Source organism: Mercurialis annua, linkage group LG2, assembly GCF_937616625.2.
Source record: "Mercurialis annua linkage group LG2, ddMerAnnu1.2, whole genome shotgun sequence".
In the NCBI taxonomy this organism is placed as follows: domain Eukaryota; kingdom Viridiplantae; phylum Streptophyta; class Magnoliopsida; order Malpighiales; family Euphorbiaceae; genus Mercurialis; species Mercurialis annua.
The window spans coordinates 49,142,142-49,156,126 of NC_065571.1; the positions used below are offsets into that span (position 1 = coordinate 49,142,142).

Genomic DNA, 13,985 nt, shown 5'->3' on the forward strand with positions numbered 1-13,985 from the left:
TACTAAGCTCGAATTCAAACTCTTAAAAACTTAAAAATCAGTTTTCTTAGAGTTGAACCGGGTCCAAACTTTACAGTGTTCAACTCGATTCAGCTCGATTACAAAATAACATCTGCCTTCCATAACACCACCATACCAACTGATCTCAACTTAGTTGGGTTCCTAAAATACATAAAATTATATGAGTGGCCTAAATCCATCTATCAATACCCAATATGGCTCATCTATCGCATATAAGTGGAAATATTGTCAAAATAATCAAGAAAAAATAATTTTATTAAAAAAATGGCCATAAAATATTAAAATAATATAACTTATGGAGAATTTTTTAAGTAACGTAAATTATAAATTAAGTAAGACAAGTTGTTTATTCGTTTTTTTTATTTAACTGTTTTACCTTTTATTTCTTAGTTTTCTTCGTAGTTTATTCAATTTTTTTTTTCAATTTGATATTTTTTAAACGGAGGTTTCTTTTAATTTTGGTAACAAATAGAAGAAAAATAAATTGAAATTTAGTGATAAAAAACAAATAAAAATGTTCTATTATTAAGTAGATTATGAAGGAAAAAAATAAGATATAACAATAAGAAGACAAAATAAAAAAAAGGACTGAAGACAAAAAATACATTTTATTAATTTATTATATTAGGTGAATTTTATTTAATAATTAGATAGATAAAATATGCTAAAATAAAATAAAGTATAAAATTTCCAAATAAGTGTAGTAACAATAATTAAAATAATTTCCTCAAAATAAATAGAGTATTGGGCCTTTTCGTAGCTTTCAACTTCTGAATTATTATTTTTCCCTCAATTGCAAAGCAAAGGTTCTATTTTTTTTCATAAATATCTCACTTTTTGATTTTTTTATAAAAATATTGTTTTTTGATAGTTTGTTAGAAATTATTGATAATTTATTATTATATTAGAGGTAAAAGGAATATTTTTGCAATTTTTTTTAAAAATGAGGTATTTTTTTTAAAAAATGAGGTATAATAGGTAAGTTTTTGAGAATTTTTTAAAAATACCCATACTTTGTATAAATATTTTGAAAAATACGGTTTGACCAGTTTGGGTTAATTTTTACGGTTTGACTTTTAAAAGTTGCGAAATTACACTTTTTGAGTAGAAAAATACTGTTTTTTATTTTAAAAAATCATTAAGTTTACTACCGGGTTACTAACAGTTTACCAACGGTTTACAAATAAAAAGTTTACTATCAGTTTACTAACGTTTTTCTTTATAAAAATACGGTAAATTTACTATAAGTTTACTAACAAAAAGTTTACTATCAGTTTATTTAAAAAAACAAATTTACTATTAATTTATTTTTTCAAATAATTTATTAATCGTTTAATATCAATTTACTAAAAGATAAGTTAATTTACCATCCGTTTACTAACAGCTTACTGATTTTATTAAAAATTATAGTTAATTTATTAAATATAAAGCATAGTTAATCTATTAACCGTTTACTAACAATTTACTATCAGCTTACTAAAAAATAAATCAATTTATTAACTGTTTACTAACAATTTACTATCTTTTTATTAAAAAATAAATCAAATCTTAAAATTTATAAATAAAAAATAATATAAACAATTAAGGATATGAAAAAATATCCCCTATGAATTTAAAAATAAGTTTACCGCATGTTTACTATAGATTTAATTTAACATAATAAACTATTACAAGTTTGACATAATAATAGGTACAACACTCATATTATACAATTTAGTAAATTAGCTAGGTATGTGAAGAAAGGAAAAGCCCCTACTATTATATCCTAAAGAATTAAACTTTGTTTGTCGATTTCGATTAGGTAAATACTTAGCAATCTCTAAAATATTTATCTACTTAAAATGAATTTCATGAACCACAAGGTTTATATCCATTAGTGTCTTTTAATTAAAAATAAAGGAAAAAATATCTGAAAAATAAAATTTAAAAATTAAAATTCAATAATCTCTTTGATAAAACTTTTTTTATATTGAGCTATTTTTTTTGAATAGAAATCTGATTACCAATCTCCTAATATAATAATATTTTTTTTATTTATATTTATATTTGGTAGGAAAAAAAGATAACTGAACAATTCATTATCTTCCACACTTCCCTTCCTCCCTTGCATCATTCACAAACATAATCAAATTAAGTAAATAGGTTTTTGAATCAGTTTCCACCGCCACCACCACCTGTTTACTTTCAAGAAACAAACTTTGCACCACCACCGCCATTTCATCGTGCGTCATTCACCAAAATCCTCTCAGATCTAAAACCTCTAAGTCTTCTACTTTTAGCAGCGATGGACCTGCTTCCTTCTTTGGTTTTCCAGAACGGCGCGTTCTCGTCTTCTCATGTATCTAATTAATTAAGCAATGGAGCAAAATAAATTGAAACCGTAATTTCAGAATATAAAAATTATATCTGCAAAGTGTTAAAGTATTTGTCAACACGGACTAAACAAACCGTATTAGTCAAATTAAAATGGGATGACACAGTGCAGAGCCTAATTTCCTCTAAGTTTTTCCAAAGGAAACTTAGGCTAAGGCCAAAGTATACAATATGGACCCTACGACCCAACCTGGGTCCTAACCGTTTTTTAACTAGATCCATTTACAGGTAAAAATAAAACGCAACCGTTTCCAAACAGTAAAATTATAATCTCCCATTTTGACTGTATCGACGTTTCACCAGCAGGCAGCAGAAAAGAAAGAAAAGAGAAGAGAAAAACGAACTTTGCGTTAGATCTAAGACAAACAAATAGGAAAAAAAAGGTTTCTACATACTCATTACACAATTTTATTTATTCAATTTCACCCGCAAACTGAGCTGATTGCACACCAAACAGACGGTCACCTAATCTCCGGCCATACAATCACCAAATTGATCGACGCCGAAATTAAAGGTACTTTTTAATTTGTTCCGTCCATCTATTTAATTTGTTTTTGTTGTGAAGTTAGGGTTATTTGCTTGCAATTTTAGATTCATACAAAGTGTTCACCTCGTAAGCTGTAGTCTGTTTGGTTGCTGAGAAAATATTACAGTTTTTTTCCCGTTACATTAGCATACTGAATGACTTATAGTATTTGTGGCACTGGAATGAATATGAATCATGTGATGGAATTCGTTTTAGATTAATGTTATTGTATTATATGCGTTATTGTGCTTATGATTTAACTGTCTGTTTGGTCATGTTATAACAGAGGGAGGAAGGATCAAACGGTAGGTTGCGAGTTGGATGACAAGGATTTGATTGAGTAGGAGATAGTGTAGGTTTTATAAACGGAGTGAATCGGATGGACAAGAATAAGAGCCGTACCGATATGCTCGCCGCTGGTCGTAAAAAGGTAATTGTTATCGACTTCTTTTATGGTGCACATTTGTTGCCATTGCATTGGACTTTGGAGTGAGTGTTTCTATTTTGTAGTGTGCTTCAAATTTGAAGTGGACTACACTTTGGATTATTAGTTGCCTTTTCGTTGCTATTGAGAGCTGGAGAAGAAACATGATGTAGTTTAACACACATGTTTTGCATTTTCTATTGTTTTTCTCCTTCTATTTCTGACTATAGTGTTAGGTTTACACTTGTTCAGTTTGTTATGAGGATAGGTAAGAGTAGGATGTCACTGGAGACAAGAAGAATAGAGAATGAATTACTGTATTACAATTGCTCTCTCAGAATGAAAAATTAACTAATTTGTTACACCAGGCCCATTTGAGCTGGACCTCGTGTTCTCACTTAGTTTTCCTTGTTTTGTTTTTTTCTCTGCTCACTTAGTTATTACCAAATAGAGAATTAGTTTGAATGTTTGGGCTTTAATATATAGCTTTCTCTTTTCAGCTTCAACAATATCGTCAGAAGAAGGATGGTAAAGGCAGTAGTAGTCATGCAAAATCTTCAAAAAAGTTCAGCAAATCTGAGCAGCTGGAACCTAATGCTGATGAAGTTGCTAACATTGCTAATTCAACAGAAACGCCTCAAGTTCTTGAAGCGGTATCCCCCAAGGATTCTGATATGGGAGTTCTAGACTCTTCAGTATCTCATTCTACTGAGAGCTTAGCGACTTCTCATGTTGATATTGTGGCAGTAGACTCATTGTCAATGTCCATTACGCCCGAAACAGCATTGGATGATAGCAGTAATATGGAAAATCAGGAAACAGCAGTCTATGAGGATGTTATGGATTCCTCAAACCCAAATCGCAGGGAAAGAATCGATGTTTCTGTTCCTCCTTCCAGAATGGAAACCAGAGATGACAGCACTCCTATAGACGAACCGGAGAGCAGATATAGGGAGGAGGACAGTTCTTTTGTGACACAAAGAGATTCCCTTGATATTCATGCAATTGGTGATCAGGTAACAGATGTAGGTTGTGCTCTTCTTCTCTCCATACTATTTTCTGTTATATTGTCTCTTTTAGGGGATGTTTGTTGTGCTAATTGGAGCAACTAATGTGTGGATTTGATGTATAATTAAATTCTCATTTGTTGATGGGTAGGGGCAATGCAGGAAGCTGATTGTTTGGGTTTGAAGCATTCTGGCGCACACCGAATCCTGGAACTTGAAGAAGATGGGAGATCTGAGCATGAAAGTAATTTTGGAACTCCGGCTTCAGAAAGAGCAGATTTGAAGGACTCAGCCTCTCAACTTGAGCAAAATGATGGGGCAGATGATAAATCTGCCTCAGCTAGTGCTATAGGCATGTCAGATGGGCATTTGGCTTCTACTTTGTCTCCTTCAGCGGCAGAGGGAATCTTGGGCGGTGTCCATGAAGTGGAAAATCAATCAGAGGAAGTTGGTAATATAGATCCATCTAGTCTAGAAAACTTCAAGACTCTGTCGGAGACTGCTCATTTCGGAGAAAACAAGGAAGGCAGCCAAGTTGGTAGAAATGTGGAGGCTTGTAAGCAGCAAGAAATGCCTGAGGAGCCTTTTGTATTTGTGGATAAAAGCCATAAAGACTTTTTATTAACTGAAATTCCAAGTTCAAATTTTGAATCTAGTGCATTCCCTCCTGGTGATGTGGGCGCAATCACCTTCACACAGCTCATAGAGGTGATCAAAGGGCTTAGTGAAGATGAATATAACCTGCTACTTTTGTCAAGAGAATCTACCACCAGTTCGATCTCACTGCAGCATAATTCTGCTGTTTTGATGGAGAGACTGAGAGAAGAACTATTCTTGACAAGTTGTTTAAAGGATATCCTGCACTTGCAACTCACTGAACAGTCAGATTTGCATACTGAGCTTGATCACGATTTTCAGAAATTGGACTCTGATTTTTCCGTGCTTCAAGCTTCGCTTTGTGAATCCCGTGATCGGTACGATTGTCTTGCTGAAGAGCTTGCAGCCTGCAGGTCTGAACTCAAGGCTACTGTGAATGGGAAAGAGGAGCTGCAACTCCAGTTTCATGCAGCTAAAACTGAGGTTGAGGAAGTTGCTGCCAGAGAAAATGAGTTGCAGAACTGTCTGGAAAGGTCTCAATCAGATTTACTGAACCTGTCGCAGGAGTTGGCTAATTGTAAGGGTTTGATGGGGACACTACATGCAGAAAATGAGAACTTACATCAGACTATTGCTTTATTAACTGAGGAGGGAAAGGAACGTGTGAATGAAAAGAATGCTTGTCTCAATGAGCATGAGAAGTTGTTGAAGGAGTTATCTGACTGCAATATCTTGGTGGCAGCTTTACAGGTGGAAAGTTCTGAAGTAAGTGGAACTCTTGCTTCAGTTACAGAAGAGTGCAAGAAGCTTGAAGAGCGGAAGGAGTATCTTGCTACTGAAAATGAGAAGCTATTTAAGCAATTGTCTAACTGCAAGGATTTAATGGAAGCTCTACAGGTTGAAAATGTCAATTTAAGGGTGGAGCTTGCTGTAATAACAGAGGCTGGAAAGGAATCTGAGGAGGAAAAAGATTATTCTGTTAATGAGATGGAAAGACTTTCATTTGAGAATGCTGTTCTGAATCAGAAGTTATCTAAAGATCACAGGGAACATATGCAGTTAGAGGCTGACATAGAAGAAGTGACAATGTGTCTTGAACAGCTAACTGTGGAGAACATATTTCTTAAAAGTAGTTTAGAAGTACTTAAAACTATGATGAGAGAATCTGACGATGTGCAAGCCAAAAGATTATCAATTAATGAAGTTCGACCTTTGGACATACACAACAGGTTCTATGAGATTGAATCTGTTGATGAACTGTTACACAAAAGGGATGGAAAGCAAGATGCTGGAATTGCTGCTTCTTTGCCAGGAAAGTCCCTGTATAATGCTCTTTCAGGAGGCCCACCACCTGAATCATTTCAGATGGAAGTCTTAGATGAATCTTTGGGGTTTGTAGCCTTCAAAGGTCGACTGGAGGAGGCAGAAAAGATTTTGCGAAAACTTGAGAAGGCAATTGAAGGGGCTAATTCTCATGCAGGATTGTTGAACAGATCTGGTAGTAAAGTGGCAGCTCCACCAGTGTCAAAACTGATTCAAGCTTTTGAGTCAAAGTCGCATTCTGAAGAGCACGAGGCTGAGAGTACAGCCATGGCTGAGGATCAATCTCCAGCAGAAGATCCATTTTCATCAAGTAAAGAGTGTGCAGGAGATTTGAAGACCATACTTATGCAGTTAACATCAGATGCTGCAAATGCCAGCTTGTTATTTAAGGCAGAACTAGAGAGTAGAAGCGCTGCTAGTGTCACAATTAAGGAGCTTAAGTTTCAGATTGAAGCCATGGAGGAATACACCAATAATTTGGAAGCTACAAACATTGAATTTGTCGTTCTTTACGAAGCAGTAAAGCAACATTTTTCTGATGTTAAAGAAAAGAATTATGAGCTCGAATGTCTCTATGAAACCATGAAGCAACAGAATAGCAATCTGAAAGCAGAAAACAGTGTGCTTAGTGAAAATTTGTCTGTGCGAGAGTTAAAGATTGATGAATTTCAGAATCAGCTGCTTGATTTACAGCTAAGTTCAGATGAGTTGGCTTCTGCACTTCGTGGTCAATTAGAAAATTTTCAGAAGGCAGTGGTTGATAGAGAAGGGATCGCAGAGCAGGAGTGGAATTTTACTATTGCCCAAATTATTGAAGCATTAAAGTTGCTCGATGAGACTACTGGACCTCATACTGATAATGATGGGGATGGTTCTATGGACATAATTAGCCATGCTACTTTTTCTGTTAATTTAGCTGTTAAGACCATTGGGGACCTGAAGGAGAAGCTTGAAGTGGCTCGTTCAGAAAATGAAGCAACCTTTAATTTATTCAATGAAGTGAATGAGAAGTGTAATCTATTACTCAAAAAGAATGATTCAAGTACTGTTACATTGGATAGACTATATTGTGAACTTAAGAAATTAGTTATAGATTCATGTGGCTCCTTGGGCGACACAGAGATTGTTATTCAAGATGAGAAATTGCCTGCTCCTGCAGACTACAATTTGTTTAAAGTTCTTCTGGTACAATTGGAGAATGTTCTGGCCGAGAGGCTGCAGCTGCATTCTGTTAACAGGAAGCTTAATTTGGACTTGGTGAATATAGCAAAGGATGTGGAGGAAGTGAACAGAAAAAGTGCTGAGTTAAGTACCATTGAAGACTTGATAGAATCTTTGGAGGGTGTAGTTAAACTTGAAGATGATAAGGTCGACACAGACAGGTTGCCTGTTTCGCGTCTGGAGGCACTCATTTCTTCACTTGTTCGCAAATGTAAGGAGGCTGATGAACAAGTTAACTCATCTAGGAACCTGGTTGGTTCAGATATGGAGGAATTTACAGAAATTAGGGAAAAAATAAGTCAGTTGACTGCCCTGAAACTTCAGTATGAAACTGAAATTCTTCTACTTAAGGAACATGTAAGTCAAGTTGAGGATGCTCTTTCCCATGTGCAAACGGATTTGCAGGAGAAAGTTGGTGAACTGGAACAGTCAGAACAGAAGGTGTCTTCACTTAGAGAGAAGCTTAGCATTGCTGTTGCCAAGGGGAAAGGGCTGGTAATTCAGCGTGATAATCTCAAAAAGTCCTTGTCAGAGACATCTAGTGAATTGGAAAGATGCTCACGAGAATTGCAATTGAAAGATGCCACACTGCATGAGCAAGAAAGTAAATTGAAGGTCTATTCAGAGGCAGGTGAGCGCGTGGAGGCTCTGGAGTCTGAGCTTTCATACATTCGCAACTCTGCTACTACATTGAGAGAATCATTCCTTCACAAAGATTCAGTGCTCCAAAGGATAGAAGAGATTTTCGAAGATCTAGATTTGCCCGAGAATTTTCATTCAAGAAATATAATTGAGAAGGTTGATTGGCTAGCTAGGTCGGCAACTGGAAACTCTTTGCCTCCGACTGAATGGGAACATAAGAGTTCTGTGGGTGGTTCATATTCTGACGCTGGTATTGATGTCATGGATTCCTGGAAGGAGGATGTACAGCCAAACTCAAATTCAGGGGAGGACTTGAGAAGGAAATATGAGGATCTACAAGGAAAGTTTTATGGGTTGGCTGAGCAAAATGAAATGCTGGAACAGTCATTGATGGAAAGAAATCAGTTGGTGCAGAGATGGGAAGAACTTTTGAACAGGATCCATATGCCTGCACACTTACAGACTGTGGAACCTGAGGATAGGATTGAGTGGCTTGGAAATGCATTTTCAGAGGCTACTAATGATAGGAATTCTCTGTTGCTTAATCTTGACAAATTTAAAAACCATTGTGAATCACTTACTGCAGATTTGGATGAGTCTACAGAGAAAATATCTTGCATTAATTCTGAGTTGGAGGAGTCCCAGAAGAGAGTATCTGATCTTGAGATGAATATTCAAGCAGTTATTAATGAGAGAGAGAACCTGTCTGAAAGATTGGAGATTCTAAATGGCGACCATGATAAACTTTCAGCAAATCTGGTTCAATATGCTTCTGACAATGAAAAGCTGCAGAATGAGGTTACTGGTTTGCGGGAGAAACTGGTTCAGGAGCTTGGGAATGAGAAGCATATTCAGAGAATTAATGGGGAGATACGCAGGCTGCAAGATTTAGTTTGTGATGCACTGAAGGATCCTGCTATGGGATATTTGAATTCTGGTGAAGATGGTATTGGATGCTTGGAAGAATTACTGAAGAAGCTTATAGAGAAATACAGTACTAATTTTGTTGCTCACCAGAATGCTAGAGAAGCTGAAACCAATAACAGTGAAGAGAGGACTAAAGGTATCCTGGATGTGGAATATGATGTAGCCGTTGTTGGGAAAGATGCCGTGGATAGTGATGAGTTAAACATGGATGTTCTGAAGAAAAAGCTGGATGAGACTATGAGTGAGCTAGTATATGTGAGAGAGGAAAAAGATAGATATTTGCAGAAGCAACAGGCTTTGGTTTGTGAAGTTGAAGAACTTGAAAGGAAAAAAGTAGAGTTACAAGGGCTTCTTAATCAAGAGGAGCAGAAGTCTGCTTCTTTAAGAGAGAAGTTGAATGTTGCAGTGAAAAAAGGGAAGTCCTTGGTTCAGTTACGTGATAGTCTAAAAAAAACAACAGAAGAGTTAAGTACTGAGTTGGAGTACTTGAGATCTGAGATCAAGCACCGTGAAAATGCTCTTGCAGACTATGAACTGAAAGTAAGAGACTTAACTAGTTTATCTGACAGGTTAGAATCCCTTGAGTCCGAGAATTTGCTCTTGAGGAATCGGTTGGTTGAAAATGACAACGTTTTGCAAGGGAAAGAGCATATTCTTTCCATGATTTTGAATGCTCTAGAAGGTATCGACCTTGGTAGTGAAACTTATAAGGGTGATCCTATGAAGAAGCTGGAACACATTGCGAAATTATGTCGTGATATGCCCGCTGCTGTGGCTTTCTCCGAGGAAGAGTCTAGAAAGTCTAGAAGAGCGGCAGAGCTGCTGCTTGCAGAACTCAATGAGGTTCAAGACAGGAATGACAACCTCCAAGAGGAGCTATCCAAAGTCACTGCGGAACTTGTGCAATTCTCCGAGGATAAGGATTTAGCAGAGGCTGCCAAATCTGATGCTCTTTCACGTCTTGAAAAGTCATCCTTGGTTCACATTGAGGATAAAAAGAAACGAGATTATGAACTTGACTTGTTATATTCTGCTGCAAATGACCTTAGGAAAAGCTTTTCTAATATCCCTGATTTAGTTGCTGGTGTTTCCTCTAAAGAGCTGGAATTTATGCAAAACCTCAAGTCTGGGATGAAATCGTGCCTTCAGAATGTAGGGACCGATATTGAGGTTCATGTGCCTCTTTTTGGTGCATCTGATGACAATCAGGAAAACAAGGTAAATTTTATGTTATTTATTCTTTGTGTGCTCATTTATAGTTCCTTATATTAATCAGACACACACTATTGAATCAAAGACTAGCTTTGTTTTGGTATTTTTTAGTATTTATCTGATTGCATGTGTTACTTGCTCATGAGTCAGGAGCCAGAGCCTTAATTTTTTCCTCCAACTGTTATGTTTCATCTAATTTGAGCTTTCCTTCTCAGATGAACTTCATGAGTATGGGTTTTTCATCAAAAACAAATATGCCAGACCGTTTTGATAATGACAACTTTACTGAAGTATGTAGCTCTTTGCAAGAACTCGTTAAAGAAATCGGTGCCACTAAAGTGATGTTACATGAGCACTCAGAGACATTTCACCAACAAGCCAACTATGTTTCCAAGTTAATGGGATCCATTCAAATAGGCATCACTTCCCAAAAAGAGTCATTTGAGACCGTTCAAAGAGATCTCAAACTTAAAGAATCAGTTGCAATGGAAAAGGACATGGAAATTGCTGCGCTGCGCAGGAATGGCTCTTTGCTTTATGAAGCCTGCTCCAGTTCTCTCATTGAAATTGAAAACACAGGAGTAGAAGTTGCAAATTTTGTGACTGTCAGAGATCAGGGATTGAAGTTGAAGCCAGCAAGACTTGGTGATGGTGGATATTCTTATGGTGGAGAGAGTAGTTTTTCGTCCGAGGAACATGTCAGGGATATGGCAGAGAAACTGCTATTGGCTGTGAATACGTTTGCTAGCTCGAAAAGTGAGACTATAGAGGGCCATACCAAGGAAATGAAAGACACAATCTCAAATCTGCAGAAGGAGCTCCAGGAGAAGGACATTCAGAGAGAGAGGATTTGCAAGGATCTTGTTGGTCAAATTAAGCAAGCCGAAGCTACTTCAACAAGCTACTCCCTTGATTTGAAATCCACAAAATCTCGCGTGAACGATTTGGAGAAAAAGCTTGAAATGATGACAGATGAGAAAAAATTATTGGAATACAGAGTCGAAGAACTTCAGGATCAGCAAACCATCTTAGCTGAGTTACAGGAGAAAGTCAAGTTGCTGACGGATACTCTTTCTGCCAAAAACCTAGGTTAGATTTTTCAATTTTGAAAGATTCTTTTCTAAATGCTAAATGTTAGTGTTTAAAGTCTAAATTCAATTATTCACTGCCCATATTGGTGGTTGCAGAAATTGAAGCCCTTATGCAAGCTCTTGATGAGGAGGAGGTTCAGATGGAAGATTTAACGAGAAGAGTTGAGGAATTGGAAAAAATTGTGCAGCAGAAGAATTTGGATATTGAAAACCTTGAAGCTTCTAGAGGGAAGGCTGTAAAAAAGCTGTCCATTACTGTGAGCAAGTTTGACGAGCTTCATCATTTTTCTGAAAGTCTCCTTGTGGAGGTTGAAAATCTTCAAGCACAGCTGCAAGATCGCGATAGTGAGATCTCTTTCTTAAGACAAGAGGTCACTAGATGTACAAGTGATGCTCTTCTTGCATCTCAGACAAACATTAGGAGAAATTCAGATGAGATTTATCAGTTATTGACATGGTTAGGCACAGTAGTTTCTCTGGATGTTGATCTTCATGATAGCAGTCAGGTTCATGAATGCAAAGAAGTTATTCAGAAAAAAATAACTTCAATTTTGTCTGAACTAGAGGACTTACGGGTATCAGCTCAAAGCAGTGATGGGTTATTGCAAATGGAAATGAGTAAAGTAGAGGATTTAACGCGCAGAGAACGAAGTCTTGAGAAATCTTTGCGTGAGAAAGAATCCCAAATAAATATGCTTGCAGTTACTGGAGAATTGGGGCAGCCAACTAGTTCAAGCTCTGAAATTGTGGAAGTTGAACCTGTGGTGAGTTATTAAAAGATATGTACTATTAACGCTCTTTACAACAGTATGAAAATGACTTCTTCCTGTATAATGCCATCAAATTTAATTAGTAATTTTTTTACCATGATCATACACAAGAATGACATGATCATCTAGCATCTGTCCACACGTCTCTCTTCATATGCACCTATATTTTTTCCAATTTTCTCTCTGATCTGTTCCACATAGCAAAGGGAAGTAAAAGCAGTAAAAATCTCAAGGAACACAAATTATTGTGGCAACAATTTCTTAACTGTGTACTTTGTGCAGATAAACAAATGGGCAGTACCTGGGCTGTCTACGAAGTCTCAAGTACGCAGTTTACGCAAACCCAACAACGATCAAGTTGCTATTTCTATCGACATGGATTCTGGTGGCACTAGTAGACTAGAGGATGAAGATGATGATAAAGGTAGTCTAAACTTGACCCATCATTTGTGTTTTGTTTTTCTCTGGTAAGTTTGCTTGTAGATAATAACAGCTTTGCGATTCTTTTCCTTGTCTCTACAGTTCATGGTTTCAAGTCACTTACGTCATCAAGAATTGTGCCAAAATTTACAAGACCTGTAACTGACATGATAGATGGTCTATGGTAGGCACTCTGTTTGTCTTTGTACTGTATTAATCTAAAGCTTATACTAGGCTTCTTGAGTGTAATATTTGTCTAATTTATGGAATATACAGGGTTTCCTGTGATAGGGCACTAATGCGACAACCTGCTTTAAGGCTTGGTATTATGATTTACTGGGCAATATTGCATGTCCTGCTTGCAACTTTTGTGGTGTGACAAGCCAAGCTGGTTAGTGATTATTTCTTTCTCTTCTTATTGTGTTGGTGCTAATCAGTTCAACTTGGAATATAATAGGCATGCTTCTCTTTTGTATAAATTTACATGTATTTTGGTAGATTATCCTATCCAGACTTGTATTTTCCTCTCTTTCAATCCTTTCTTACCGCTGCTTTCCTTTTGTATGTTGAATTGGTCTCTGACTCTCTGAGCGTAATGCTCACTCAATTGTTATATTTACTTATTGCTTGAGCCATTTATGATACAAACCTTTTTACACCAAATTAAAACCCGCTTAATTTCATGTCATGTCATTTATTTATGCCGTGTCTGAATATTGCCTGGTACAGGATAACTGTCTTTGAAGCTATGAAGTAGATTTTTCTTTACCAAGAAATGAAGAAGTGTACATTTTTAATTTAATATTTTGGTGAGCATCATTTTGTCGTTTTTATTGGACATGCTTTTTTTTTTAATAGCAATTATGTGTTTATTCTGTATGCTTTTAGCCTGAGAATGTGCTGCATGTAACCTTGTAAAGCTGTGTAATAGCAGTTATGCTTAGGCACAGGAAACTGACTAAATATTTTTCTTGTTTCCAACTCAGGTTCTTATATATTCCCGGTCTACATTATGCTTCTGACGGTTGCAGGCCTGCTTGTAAATCAATTTTTGTTCTCTTTATTAAATATGCGGTCAGATCGATTGTTTCTACATCAACCAAGCAACTTGTTAGATTAACATTTTATATCAAAAATCCCAGATTGCTCGGTTGCGACCAATAAGATAGAAAACCCTTTGTCTCTGTTAGCGAGGCCATAGTTACAGAATTTATTTACTCAGACCCAACCGAAGGTTGTATCATGATGATTTCATTCTTTACAGAATCTCTATTTAAGCCTGAAAAGGAATAGGGTCTTCTCGTAAAATTCATCTGTACTTATTTGGTATATGTGGCAGATCTCGAGGTTAGCAGGAAGTAGTGTGTTGATTTTAGATTACAAACTAAATTAATTTTTTTACATTGGTTACATTCATACTCTGTGTCACAT

The 13,985-nt window shown here is 36.3% G+C and overlaps 1 protein-coding gene across 6 annotated transcripts; it reads left to right on the plus strand.

Annotated features, from left to right (window-relative positions):
- Positions 1–2,670: 2,670 nt before the first annotated feature.
- Positions 2,671–13,883, plus strand: LOC126669146 (uncharacterized). Of its 6 annotated transcripts, none has more exons than XM_056104439.1 (10): positions 2,671–2,908; positions 3,207–3,350; positions 3,845–4,373; positions 4,503–10,279; positions 10,489–11,362; positions 11,461–12,128; positions 12,417–12,558; positions 12,657–12,738; positions 12,831–12,945; positions 13,284–13,386. In XM_056104439.1, the coding sequence occupies exons 2-9, from the start codon at positions 3,300–3,302 to the stop codon at positions 12,931–12,933; spliced, it is 8,226 nt and encodes a 2,741-aa protein (XP_055960414.1). In that variant the 5' UTR covers positions 2,671–2,908; positions 3,207–3,299; the 3' UTR covers positions 12,934–12,945; positions 13,284–13,386. The 6 variants fall into 6 exon arrangements, with proteins under 6 accessions (XP_055960414.1, XP_050218472.1, XP_050218473.1 ...); XM_050362515.2 differs by lacking the exon at positions 13,284–13,386 and adding an exon at positions 13,541–13,883 and having other exon boundaries at positions 2,672–2,908; XM_050362516.2 differs by lacking the exon at positions 13,284–13,386 and adding an exon at positions 13,541–13,883 and having other exon boundaries at positions 2,672–2,908; positions 3,845–4,369; positions 4,514–10,279.
- Positions 13,884–13,985: the final 102 nt, after the last annotated feature.